This window comes from Lycorma delicatula, chromosome 1 (assembly GCF_047948215.1).
Source record: "Lycorma delicatula isolate Av1 chromosome 1, ASM4794821v1, whole genome shotgun sequence".
Lineage (NCBI taxonomy): Eukaryota > Metazoa > Arthropoda > Insecta > Hemiptera > Fulgoridae > Lycorma > Lycorma delicatula.
The window spans coordinates 23023086-23036656 of NC_134455.1; the positions used below are offsets into that span (position 1 = coordinate 23023086).

Consider the following 13571-nt stretch of genomic DNA (forward strand, 5'->3'; position numbering starts at 1 on the left):
TCTTTAATCTTTCTTGTACTAATAATCTGAGAAAATTGCTTCCCTTGTCCCCTATACTTTTCCTGAAACCAAACTGGTCTTCTCCTAATACTTCTTCCACCCTCCTATCAATTCTTCTGTACAGAATTCTAGTTAAGATTTTTGATGCATGACTAGTTAAGCTAATTGTTCTGTATTATTCACATTTATCTGCCCCTGCTTTCTTTGGTATCATGACGATTACACTTTTTATGAAGTCTGATGGAACTTCCCCTTTTCCATAAATATTACACACCAGCTGCGCAGTATTCAGGAACTGAGTGATGATGATATGGACGTTTAGGTCGTCCTGACGTATGCCCTTAACAACTACTGAAAGAGGAAAGAGCTGCTGCCCTCTTCCAGGAATCATTCCTTAGTTTGGCTCTCAATAGATACCTTTCCGATATGGTTGCACCTTCGGTCCAGCTACTCTGTATCACTGAGCACTCAAGCCCCCTCACCAACGGCAAGGTCTCATGATTCATAGAGGGAGTTGTTCAATATAGTTAAGAGAAATAATTTAGCAATTTACTGCTTTGGCTGATTTTAATAAATAGAATTAATTTAAATTAATATATCCAGACTACTTCCACTGGCGAGGCCTGCAAGGGAATGAGGCGTTGGAGGGTGCCGGGTTGGACAGGTCTGCGGCTGAGTGCCTTGGGAGCCCTTTCGAGCATGAGTGGGGTTGCCTTGGTGCGATGAGGCCATGGACACTCCGCTCTGGTGTCTGAGGGCATTGCTCATGTTTTTAGTGATTATGGCTGAAGGTCACGTGGGTAAGTAATAAGTTGGTAAGCAGTTGAGTTGTGTGTGTGTGTGTGTTAGATGGTGGGTGTGAGTTTGAGTACTCTGGGTGGGATAATAGAAATTTAATTAACTGTTGAGTTTGCTTTGGTGGATATGTTATGTCTTATGGCCATGTCTTCATAATTGTTGTGTGCATGTCTAGTGCTGGTTGATTGTATGAATGTATAAATGTGTGTGGTACATCTTAGTACCTGTTAGGATTAACCTGGACGTTTTCCTCCTTTAGGTATTGGTGGTATGCAGTGTGTGCATGTAGTGATTTGGTATAGATGATGTTTGCTTGTGGAGACCAAATGTGTGTGTGGGCGCTTACCCCCCTCCAGAAGTAATGCTTTATTAGCGGTTTCCCAGAAGGTGGGGGTTTGGTTGATAGTGCGCAGGAATACATACGCATTTCTGTAACAGCTTGCAGAACCTGTTAGCGAATCTGACACTACTTCAGCGCCCGTAAATAGGGTTCCTCCACCTATAAATTACTTCCATGAGGAAGAAATTAATTTCCTCCAACAACAAATTTACTGTATTGTATTGTATTGGAGTTGATGTCTTCAGTTCCTCCTTTTTTTGTGAAACTAGCCCTACAGATTATGATTATATATGGCCTTATCTTCTATATTAATACAGAAGATAAAACACCATTAAAACTTTTTTCCAAGCTTTATTTAATTAATTAGACTGAAAATCTGGATAATGTTTTCTTCCCACAAATAAAACCATAACAGAAGTATTTATTGGCATCAATATGTTCCTGAACATTACAAAATTATCAAGTTACAGAGAATGCTGAGTTCTGTCGCAGATTTACATAATAATATATAAATAAAATAATGCCTGTGAATTGTTTAAAGTGCTTTTGAGAAATTTACATTAAAGGACAATAGTGAGATGCCACCTAAAAATAGTATTCAATTTGATAAATTATACAAAGTAAAGACCAGTACTGTATAAAGGATACATTGTGCACCTACTTTAGTCTCACAATTGAATCCCTGTTACTGCCATATATGAATTTCTGATTAAGTAGAACGAAATATAAATTACATACTAAGAAACACTAAGTAGAGATACTGGCACCTATTATTTACCCAATAAACCCACCAAAAAGGAGGATTACATGTATGGATTCTTGTAAATAGAGCGAGTCACTATTATAATTTTGAATTTACTATATTTATGGTAGGATAGAATGTAGTAAAGGAATGTTCAAAACAGCGGTTTCTCTTGGCAATTGTTACAGAAATTAAGCCTATGAATAACATTTTAGACAGTAAGCCTAAGTCATTTTACACAGCAGTGGCTGATAGCAATACACGAAGTGTACTATTATGGCAAAACTCCATGGGACTGAATTTTCACTGCCGTAATAGTACAGCAAAATGCATCTAAAGGTTAAATTTAATCTAACAATCTCTGTGTATTGCTAGAAAATATAAAGAATACATTTGATACTTCAAATAAGAATGACATTTAATCTTTATCGTTATTTACAGACAACTCTTTACAATTAATTTATCTGCTACTTATTTAAGTAATATTGCTAGAAACTTATAATTTATATTATCAAATAATCATTGTGGTATTTTAACTTGATGTAGGATCTACAATTTAATTTTTCATTATTTCTTTCATCTCTATGTTGGTTATTATATACATCTAAGAAAAGGTTTTATTTTAGAAATACAACCTTTACAACTTAGTAAATATATTTTTTTTTTTTTATAAATATTGTACATTCGCTAATCAGTTTAATTTTAATACATTTTAAAATCAATCTTGGTACTTGTTTGTTATCGCACTGTTATTTTTTTTTCATGCAACTTCTTCAGATTTCATGAGAAAATGAATAATTATTTATTTAAAATGGAAAAGTACATTTCTTAATGAAAAATGGAAATTACAAACACTACTGACAAATTGTACATATATAAACATAACCGCTTCGCTCACCTTGTCTAACTAACCTTGTCTAATTAATATAAATAGTGTTATAATATGCACACTCAACATTAATTAGATGAGATTATTGAGTAAAGCAAGCGTATATGTATGGTTTGTCAGCACATGGAATCAACATAATAATCTAAACAAACATATAATCTATTCTCGCTTTGCTTGCTAACAGACTTTTTTTATTGTTTAATACATAGTAATAATAAATTTAATACATTTGTTTTTTGACAACGAAGTTGCATAAAAAAAAAATGGCAGTGCAATAACAAACAATACAATTTTTTATGTTCATGAACTACTTTCATGTTAGATGGTGATTTATTGTTGGACCAACCACAACTTATTTAAGAAAAATTTGGTTTACGATTATAACATGTATTGAAATATTTTTAAATCAGTAGAACAGATGAGAGACCTAAGGTAACATTTACTGAAATTTAACTTTTAATAACTTTGCTAATGATACGGGTATATTCTGTTCTGGGTCGATTTTTAGAAATGCTTCATCAATTTAAATTTTATAAGTTTAAAGTTACTTTGTCATTTAGGGCCAATCTAGAAAGGCATATGCCAGGATTTATGTAGAATAAATATGTAAGAGAAGTTTTTGCAACTTCTTTTCTTTCGTGCTTTTGGTTACTATAAAACAGATTAGTAATGATTATTTATTAACTTCTTTTGAACTTAAAATCGTTAGTGAGAGAGATGAATCTTTTGTATTTATAATATAAACTGGTACATCACCAACTAAATAAAGATCTTTTGGCTGAATTAAATTTTTACATTTCTCAAATCAGAAGGAGAAGGGTGCTTAAGCTGGTGTGCACAGTTTAAACAGGTTAAGCTGTGCACACCAGCTTAATTCTGCACAATAAAATTTGTCTCAAGTTTGATCTAATTATAAGTTTGTTTTGTTTTGCAATTAAGTTTCTATGATTATATTTCTTTTATTTTGAAAATATTAGTCTGTATTGTTTATTTTGTGATCATCTGCAGTATATATGCAAAACATGTAGGGTATCATATAAAACCAACTTCAAATATAATGTTATTCTTCCTGAAAAGATATGTTATTCCTGAAAAGATAAAACCAGTTGTTAAATTTCTAACAACCACAAAAAACAATTATCCACGAGATAGATTGGGAATCGGATAAAACACCTACCTGGTCAGATAAGTTAAAATGCTATTGCTCAAAAATTGGGGTAAATAATAGCTTCTTAATGACATCCTTGATTCCACAACCAGGTCTTTTGTTGTCACCAAAAAAGTACTAAATGATGGAAAAATTATTGACTTGAATGGTTCCAAAACATGTAGTGTCTTTGTCAAGGAGGTATTCATAGTTCACTGTCCACATGTATTTCAAAACCATTTAATGATAAAAGTAAAGAAAAAATAAACTATCTAAGCAAAGACCTCTTAATTATGGAAGGACCTCAGTTTTAAAGCTCTAGGTAATTAGAATAAACAAGATCTTAAAAATAAAGTTCAAAAACAGAATGAGAAATGGTCATGTAATTTGGATATGAGCTGAAACCAATGAGAAAAATAACATTCTTTGCCTGGAGTCATTACATACTTGGTTTCTATTGCCTGAATAAAAATAACTGCAACAGTAATTGAAAGTTCTTTAAGAAATAAATATTATGTTCAATATCAAATGACTCTGAGAAGAAAAAGTGAAGTACTCTGGGACAACATCAATGATGAAGTCTGTGAACACCATGAAAACTATTCTGAAATGATTCTGAAACAAGCTGAAATATCAGATTCCTCCATATCAGAAGGGTGAAAAAATAAAAATTAAAGCACTCTGGTATTGACTTTCATTTTTAATTAATTTGGTTATACCAAACAAAGCTCTGTATTAATGAGATCATTTTACTAAAACAGTTTTTCCCTTGGAAAAAAAAGTTTTTTTTATTAGGTTTATGTAAGCTTACTTATTTTGTTTGTTTATAGCTAGCTTGCAATTTTTAATACATGTATTTTATTATTATTTATACATTATCTATTGTGTTCCTTAACCAAATTAATTAAGAATTTATCCTTTTAGTGTCATAAAAAAAAGTACACATTATGATCAAAAATATTTATCATTATTATATTTTACAAATTAATTCTAGGCATGAAAATACAAGTGTGTATTATACTTATTGCTGTAATAAATTTGAATGAAATTACTATTTGTATTATGTTACAGAATAAATGATTTCAAGGGGACTAAATGACTGTTAAACTAGTTAAAATTAATAAATAAATGTGCAGAAAGTACATAATAGATGATACATACGTTTATTCTAATATATAAAGATATCTGTTCATTCTGAACTTTTGCACACCTTTAAATGCACTCAAAAATGTTTGATAACCAAAATCAAAAGATTTATTAAATTGTTTCTAGTAATGGTCTTTCTATTACAAGCAATAAAAAAATAAGGATTCAAACATGATAACTGTTAAGTATACATTTGGAAACCAATTTATTACAGTCATGAAAAATATACATTTAATAGAAAACCATATCTGTCAAATTAGACAATACATTTCAAACAATGTCTACAATGTGTTGCAATGTTGTGTTTCTCATAAACAAGTGATAGCCAGTTAACAACTACATCCATGTATAAGTCAGAGAGGGTTAATGTAACAATTCACTGTGCTTTTAAAAATTTATGTGAATTTCTTATATTGTTTTACAGTTTATAGTCATTGTAATTAATTTATAATTATCAACTAGAAGAAGACATAAAATATTTTATAGGATGAAAAGTTTTGCTGTTTTATTTAACAACTGGTTTTCAGCAATGTAAAGTAAGAAAGTTAATTAAAACAAAAATGTACTCTTCATGACTCCAGAAAACAATGAAATATAAAATTTCAAACAAAAATTGAACTACTACAAAAAACATATGTATAGATAGTGGGCGATTTGGAAAGAAACCTTACTTTGGCTATAAATTAAAAAAACCTGGATAGATAAAAATATTTTACCATATACATCTCAAAACATCAACTTTTACGTATTTTTCATCACAGTCATCATTTACAATATTAAAACATTTGTCATAGGATTTCACTAATTATTATATTAGTTATTGAATATTATTCAACCTTCATAATTATGAAGGTTGAATACCTGAATAATTCCTTCATAATAAAATCCCTATGAATACCTTCTTCACAAAATCCAGCTGTCTGGGTATCTAGCCAACCTTTTATGGCATTTTTAAGTTCATCATCCGTCATCATGAAAGTGCTGTGATGCAAGCCATTGCTTCAGATGAGTGAAGAGATGAAAATCACTTGGTGCCAAGTCCGGGATGAAAGAGGGAGGATAAAAACTGTCCCACTGGAATTGATTCAGAAGTTTTTAAGTTTTTCAAGCATTATAAGGACTAGTGTTGTTATGCAAAAAAAAAAAACACCAGATGACAGCATACCATGACATTTGTTCTGAAAGTCTCACCTAAGTTTCTTCAAAGTTTCACAGTAAACTGCTGAGTAGCTGCTTGTATCAGCACTTCGATGATGACGACGATAAACTTCAAAATGTTGTGAAAGGTTGGCTAGGTAACCAAGTAGGTGAATTTTATGAAGAAGGCTAATCAGATAAACATTATGAAAAAAACTTGAATTTAAATGGTGATTATGTTGAAAAATAGTTAAAAGCTGAAGTTTTAAGTTATATAAAATGAAATATTTTTATTTATGCAGGTTTTTTATTTATATCCAAATGAAGGTTATTTTCCAAACTGCCATCGTATTAAGTCAGGAAAAAATATAACTGTATTTTAGATTAAATAATCTGATAAGGAAGAATTAAAATATTGTGAAAAATACATTAACTATTAACGTTACTCCATTTCTGGACTGCTTTTTTGACTGTGTAATATTTTTTCACTGAGTGATTTGAAACTGTGATCTCAGGTAGATATTTTTGAATAACGGCTCCCCGCATGAATAAATTAATTTTAAATTATGAAAAAATTACTTTTAACAAAAATTATATATGAATATTGTTATGAATTATATTGTGCTTTTTTAAAGAATAACTATCTCTAAAAGACTTTTTACAAGAAATACAGGTGAATTTTTTCTCGCTGGTATGAATAACAAGATGCCTTTTTAAATGGATAATCTGACCAAATGACTTCTGACAGAAATTACATGTAAATCTTTTCTCACCAGTATGAATTAAAAGATGCTTTTTTAATGAAGAACTGTCAATAAAAGACTTTATACAAACATTACAAATAAACTTTTTTTCACCAGTATGAATAGAAATATGTCTTTTAAAGTTAGATTTATCTCTGAATGATTTCTGACAAAAATTACAAATGAATTTTTTTACGCTTGAATGAATGGAAATGTGATTCTTCAGATTATAACTATGATTAAAAGCCTTTTGACAAAAATTACACGTGTATATTTTCTTTTCAGTATGGATTAAAAGATGTCTCCTTAAAGTAAAACTAACAGAAAAAGACTTTTGGCAAAAATTACAAGTGAATTTTTTCTCACCAGTATGAATAATAAAATGCTGTTTCAAAGCTGATTTTTGAGTAAAAGACTTCTGACAAACATTACAAGTGAATTGCTTCCCACCCGTATGAATGAAAAGATGTTTGTTTAAATTACTCTTAGTACTAAAAGATTTTTGGCAATATATGCATGTGAATTTTTTCTCACTGGTATGAATAGAAAGATGTTTTTTTAATTTAGAACTATTTGTAAAAGAATTTTGACAAACATTACATGTGAATTTTTTCTCTTCAACATGAACTGATGGATTTCTTAAACAATCGTGATTACTGTATTCAACATTACTTACAAACAAATTTAAACAAACATCACAGTGTTTCCTTTTGTTAACTTTCTGTGTGAACTGTGAGATTCTTTCAAGTGCTTCAACACCAAGATCCTGCAAAAGAATTATTATAATATTTATACCAATTTATGTGATGTCTGAATGAAAACAAGTGCTGTGCAAATGGTTTAATTACTTCTATGATCCTTCTAAGGTTCAATAAATACATTATTTACTAGTAAAAAATATTGTGTAATTAAACATTTAACTGCAATGTAAGGCTACATCAGGCTACAGTTTTCAACTTTAAACTCATGGTTTACTTTTGTACTTTGTTAATATACAATTAATAGTTAGAAGTATTACTTAATTATTAGAAATATAATATCTTAACTTTATAAAAAAAAGAATGCTTATAATAAATAAATATATGCTTTACCTCTGATATAAAATAAATTAAACAAGATGGCTTAATATGACAAGTTTAACGATGGTTTATAATACATATTTTTAATAGAGATATGTACTATGCAAAAAAATATTTTGTCTGAAAATAAAATCTTTGGTTTAAACAAATCACTTTTTATTTTTTATTTGGTATATTGTTGTAGAAGGTGGAAAGTGAACATAATAAACTTTAAATTATATAAATTAAATAAAAATAACAAATTACTCCTAAATTTTTTTTAATTTTCATAATTTTAAGGTGTTTTAAATCTAAAATATCGGTAAGAAATAAATACTAATAAAAAAAATGCAATAAAGGAATTGAGTATTCAATGAATTATAACATTTTAATTTTGAAAATAAACAGCTAGTATAAAACGAATACATTCTTAAATCCTAAAAGATTTTTATTTTTTTGTAATTATGAGGAACATAATACAACCAATGAAGAAATTAAGAGTTTAGGAAAACCCTCCAAAATTACACGCTATATATAAAACAAAAAAACATATTTCACACAAAATTGTTCTAGCTGTATACACACCAATACTCAATTTTTCAAGAAATTACAATTTAACTGCCGATCTCTGTGGAGGAGTGGTAGCATTTCGACCTTTCATCAGGAGGTCTCAGGTTTGAATCCTTGTCAGGCATGGCATTTTTTATAACGTAAAAGAGAAGATGAAGAAAAACACCTTCAGATTGGAAAAGGGCGAGGAGAATGTAATGTATCTACTTGTTACTAATTTATTAATTTTTTTACTGAAGAAGCAATAAAGATCTAAATAAATATTTAGTCCCGAGTAACAATACAAGAGTGAAAATAAATACACTAAAAGCCATAAAATCCTACAAAAACTGATATCAGCCCAAGCCATTAAAATGTATATTATTATTAAAAGATTGGGATGAAATGTTTTGTAGACCAGAAAGTCACACTCTTAAAATTCTTTTGATTCCGGTCTGTTTCCCAACTTGTGGAGATTATCAAACATTATATTATACCTAAAGATGGTTCCTCTTAAGATGTTATTACCTTTATACCAAAATCTTTACCTTTAGTTTATAGTTTTATCTTTATACCTTATATCATTACCTTTATACCAATGTGGTATTGACCACATTGGTATAAAGGTAATGTTATAAAGGTAATTTTAGCGAGAATTGTCTTGCTAAAATCTTTGTAATTCTTATTTTTAATCCTTACTTTCTCACACATTGTCAATAATATCAAATAAGCAACTTGGAATGTTCCAAGAAGAACAACTACTAATTTAATTCATATCACTGTGGAAATAACATTAAAATAAGCCAATTCATGTTTTACAGTAACTGGTGTAAATTGATGTCATTTTTATGAGAATAAAAAGTCTGTAAACAATTATAATTCAGTGAAAATATTTTGGACTTGATTCACCAGATGAAAGAATTAGGTGTAATTTTTACTTAACTCTTAATGACTGTGTTAATAATAAAACAACGAGGGAATATTCTGGTAACAACCTGATTTTTACCAATGTTTCACTGATTAAACTTTTTTAAATCTTTTAAGTTGTTTTACCATCTTTGATCTAGTCAAGAACACTATATATGTTTCTGGTGCTCTTGGAGTTAAATTTTCACAATTTCTTTTCTTTTCATTATTGTAGTGCAGAGGTTAGCTATGGTTATCTGAACAATTTAAGCAGGTGTTCATTGAGCACAGTTTAAGCAGGTGAATTTTTTACTTTTATTATATAAATTATTATTTGGCTAATTATAAATTATACTGGTTGGACCATTTAAATCAAATAAATTAAAAAAAAAAAATGCATTATGTGATCAACAGAGGCTTCTGATCATGATTATTAAAATTAGTGCTAGTAAACCACTGAAGGTATGGACAGATAACAAGATAAAAAAAAAACAAAAAACAATGATGCTTGGCTATGAATCAGTCGATGAAAGAAATGTGGATTTATTATTGTTAAAATACTAAACTAAATCTTAATTAATTTTCTCAACCACAATTTTCCGAATAACAAAGATTACAAAATCATGTTTGTAATCTAGAACTAATATTCCAGCATCTGTTCTTATTAAACATACAACTTAAACATTTCATTGTGTATATTTATTTGGGGAATAAAACATATTTTTTCTCGCTTCATAACTACCGCTGACTGCTAAACTCAAAAAAAAAACCATAAAAAAAACTTCAGTTTTGTCTCGGGAGATTGAGGAAGGGTCCCTCAAAAAAAATTGCAAGTTTTATTCCTTTTTAAAACCAGATTCTGTTCCCCACGGTTTCAAGTGAATTACCAGTTTTCTGGCACTTGCTAATGTCCGATTTTACAATGGATTTGATTATATTAAAAGGATTTTTGTTGATGGAATAAATGTTTTTAAAAACTTAAAAAAAATATCACCAAAATTGTTGATAACTAGCATGAATACAAAGAATGAGTATATACAAAGTAAAAATAATATATTAAAAGTGATACAAAGGGAAAAGAAACTAATGATGATTTCAGATGGTACTCTACATTATGATGAGAATTTGACACTTGAGAAAGATTTAAACAATAATAAAGTAATATATTGATACTCCAGTCAAAAAAAGCTGTTAAGATGTAAGCTTGAATAGATTTGTCACATTAACCAAAATTTAAAAATCTGGAGAAGTACCATAAGATTTTTAAAAAAACATTACTTTTAATGTACCAAACAAACCAAGAGAATAAGAATACTACCACATAAATTTTATTAGCTCATACTTCCAAATTAGTAACTTGAACAATTTTTAAACGAATAGAATGAAAGGAGGATGGTGAACTATATGGATTCTAATTTGGTTTCAGAAAAATCATGGAAACAAAACAAGTTATTTAGCCTTCACTATTCATTTTAGAAGACAGGATGAAGAAGGTAAAGGAAAACTACCAACATAGTAATTATTGATTTTGAAAAAGCATTTGTATTATAACCAGATGGATTATTACTGACTGAATAAAACATTATTTGAAGGAAAAAAATAAATATAAAAAAATCAAGAGATTTAAATCAAAAACCTTAAAGTGCACTGAAAACGTTTCCTCAAAAATCAAACAGCATAAATCTTCGTCCTACATTCTAAATTTATTCATTTTTCAACTTTCCATTGATTTTATCTGGGTTTGCTGCTTGCTTAGAAAATGATTTGAAGAAGATTATTGCCTTTTCTACTCTTAGACAGTTGGGATTTATGTTTTTTACTCTTTCTCTTGGGTCTATTATTACACTCTAAAAGTGAAAGTCTCATCCTTCTTCCCCATTTACTTCATTAATTACAATTTAAAATTAATTCGTAACTTTTACATTTTCACGAATTAAATCCAAAATCTCAATAATTTTATAAGATCCTTTCTCAGTTTTTTATCGGTCTTTTCATCTTATGGTGAATGCAGTTTTCTGTATTTAGAAAGAAAAAATGAAATGAGTTAAAAATGTATAATAAAAATAAATAAAAAATGTAAAAGAATAATAAAGTAGCACAAAATATAAACTAAATAAAGGCAATTCTTATAATTCTTTTATTTCATTTAAAGTTTATAAAATACTTTATGAAACACTGATACGTGATAAAATAGTGATACCTGTTAATGATTTCATAATAAAAGTTCTAATTTTTGCAGTTTACCACAAAAGATGGCATTCATACAAAATGTTTCAAAAACTATTAAAGCGCTGAAATACTACCAATTAAAGTTCCTAATGTTGAGTGTCATTTTTACTATATGTATAATTAATTATTAATAATGAAAATACATATATTACCACTTTTTTATGTTCTACAACAAACTGCTCTACTTCAACTGATGTGATTCCCATACTGGGATCAGTCGATGAAGTATTACTGCTGTCTACATGAAGCAAATCTTCCTTTTCTGGTGATGAAGAGTGTGATCCATCAACATTCTATAACATACATCAATAATATTTTACACAACTACATAAAAATGTGTTTCAGTTTATATATCTCTCATGTATATATATTTTTAAACAATCGGTACGGTATGTATCACTTAATGACAACTAAAGATGAAAAAAGAAGAATCAGAAAGATGAAGAATACAGTATGAGGCGAGTTAAGAAAGACCAAACACGTGTAATTAAAACTTTATTAATGCACTTACTTTATGTATGTTTTGTCCCTTGAAAGTAATTTCTATTGCTGGCAATACAATGCTACAAATGTTTCTTCCATTATTGTAGAAGGCATGTAGGTGTTGTGTCATATTTTCTCCAACTTAATTTTAATAGTTTGAAAACAAGGTCCTTTTAAGGTTACCTTCAATTGGTAAATAGGTAAAAGTCTGCTGGAGCCAAGTGTAAAGAGTAGGGTGAGTAAGTCACAACAGTTGTGTCATGTTTTGCCAGATAATAGCAAGTAAGAAGTGATACATGGGCTGGTGCGTTGTCATGGATGCAGCATACAACTGCTATTTTCCCACAATTCAGGTCTCTTTCTGCATACATCACCCCTCAAATAACATAAAACTTACATTTAGAACTCCTTGTTTACTAAGCACAAATTTAGATAGCATAAATTTTATATAGATGCAATGCATGTTATGTTTTTCCATTAAAACTGCATGGCATGATCCACTGTGGATGCCCAGTTCCTCAGTAATCCCTTGGACAGGTAAAATAATGATCTTCAAGAACCATAGCATGAACTAGGTCATGACATTATCTGATCATCATTTGTTGATGTGGAAGTTTGTTCAGTTCTGGGGTCTTCATTGCTCGATGTTAGGCACCTTTAAAAGAACTGAACCATTCGTTAACGAAGCATTTAATTAAATGCATCCCTGAAAGTTTTATCGAGTTCAAAGCAGAATTTAACAAAAATACATTGATCTTCAAGATTTTTCAGTTTTATTTTGTTTAAAATCTGACAAGATATTAGTATGTTCATTCCAGCTGTTTAGGGAAAACTAACAATGTCAGCACGACTCAACAAACGGCAATGTGTGAAAGTTGTCAATGGCCAGTGCCACTTGTTGGTGCACTATTACACAAGTTTTTATTTATTTATTTCATTTTTAAATAACAATAAGACGAGTAAAAAATACTTGAAGTGAAAATTTCAAAGAATGAATGATAAATATAAGGAAGATATCGCAACATCTGAAAAACTAATAAGGTGGATCATATAATAAGAGACTGTCAATGAAATATCAGAAAGGAAGCAAGGGTGCAATGTAAACTACAAGGAAAGAAAGATAACTATCCGTAAAACAAGAGAGAAAATTATAAAACCATTCTTACGAATGATAACAAAGAAATATGAAATGAAACCTACCTAGTAGCAAGACTTACATGATCAGATCTCAGACCCCCTTCTGTCTTGACAACTGGCACAAGCAAGGATTTCATTTCCTCTGTTTCATCCTTAATTTCTAATTTAATCTCAGAGTGTAACGGATCTTCATTCATAAAAGTATTACCACTTGATACATCCATTATCTGCAATAAGCAACAATTTATTAATTTAAATAGATTCTGT

The 13571-nt window shown here is 29.3% G+C and overlaps 1 protein-coding gene across 7 annotated transcripts in view; it reads right to left on the reverse strand.

Annotated features, from left to right (window-relative positions):
- The window catches only part of LOC142331595 (uncharacterized), a 93148-nt gene that overhangs the window by 44572 nt on the left and 35005 nt on the right, over positions 1 to 13571 (reverse strand). For 4 of the 7 annotated variants that reach the window (XM_075377773.1, XM_075377642.1, XM_075377699.1 and 1 more), the window contains exons 3-5: positions 13385 to 13531; positions 11837 to 11977; positions 2310 to 7708 (exon numbers count right to left, since the gene is read on the reverse strand). In XM_075377773.1, coding sequence (XP_075233888.1) covers positions 6791 to 7708; positions 11837 to 11977; positions 13385 to 13531 — 1206 coding nt within the window. In that variant the 3' untranslated portion in view covers positions 2310 to 6790. Of the gene's footprint in view, positions 1 to 2309; positions 7709 to 11836; positions 11978 to 13367; positions 13532 to 13571 lie in introns of those variants that run through there. The other 3 variants (XM_075377919.1, XM_075378004.1, XM_075377974.1) reach the window with 3 other exon arrangements.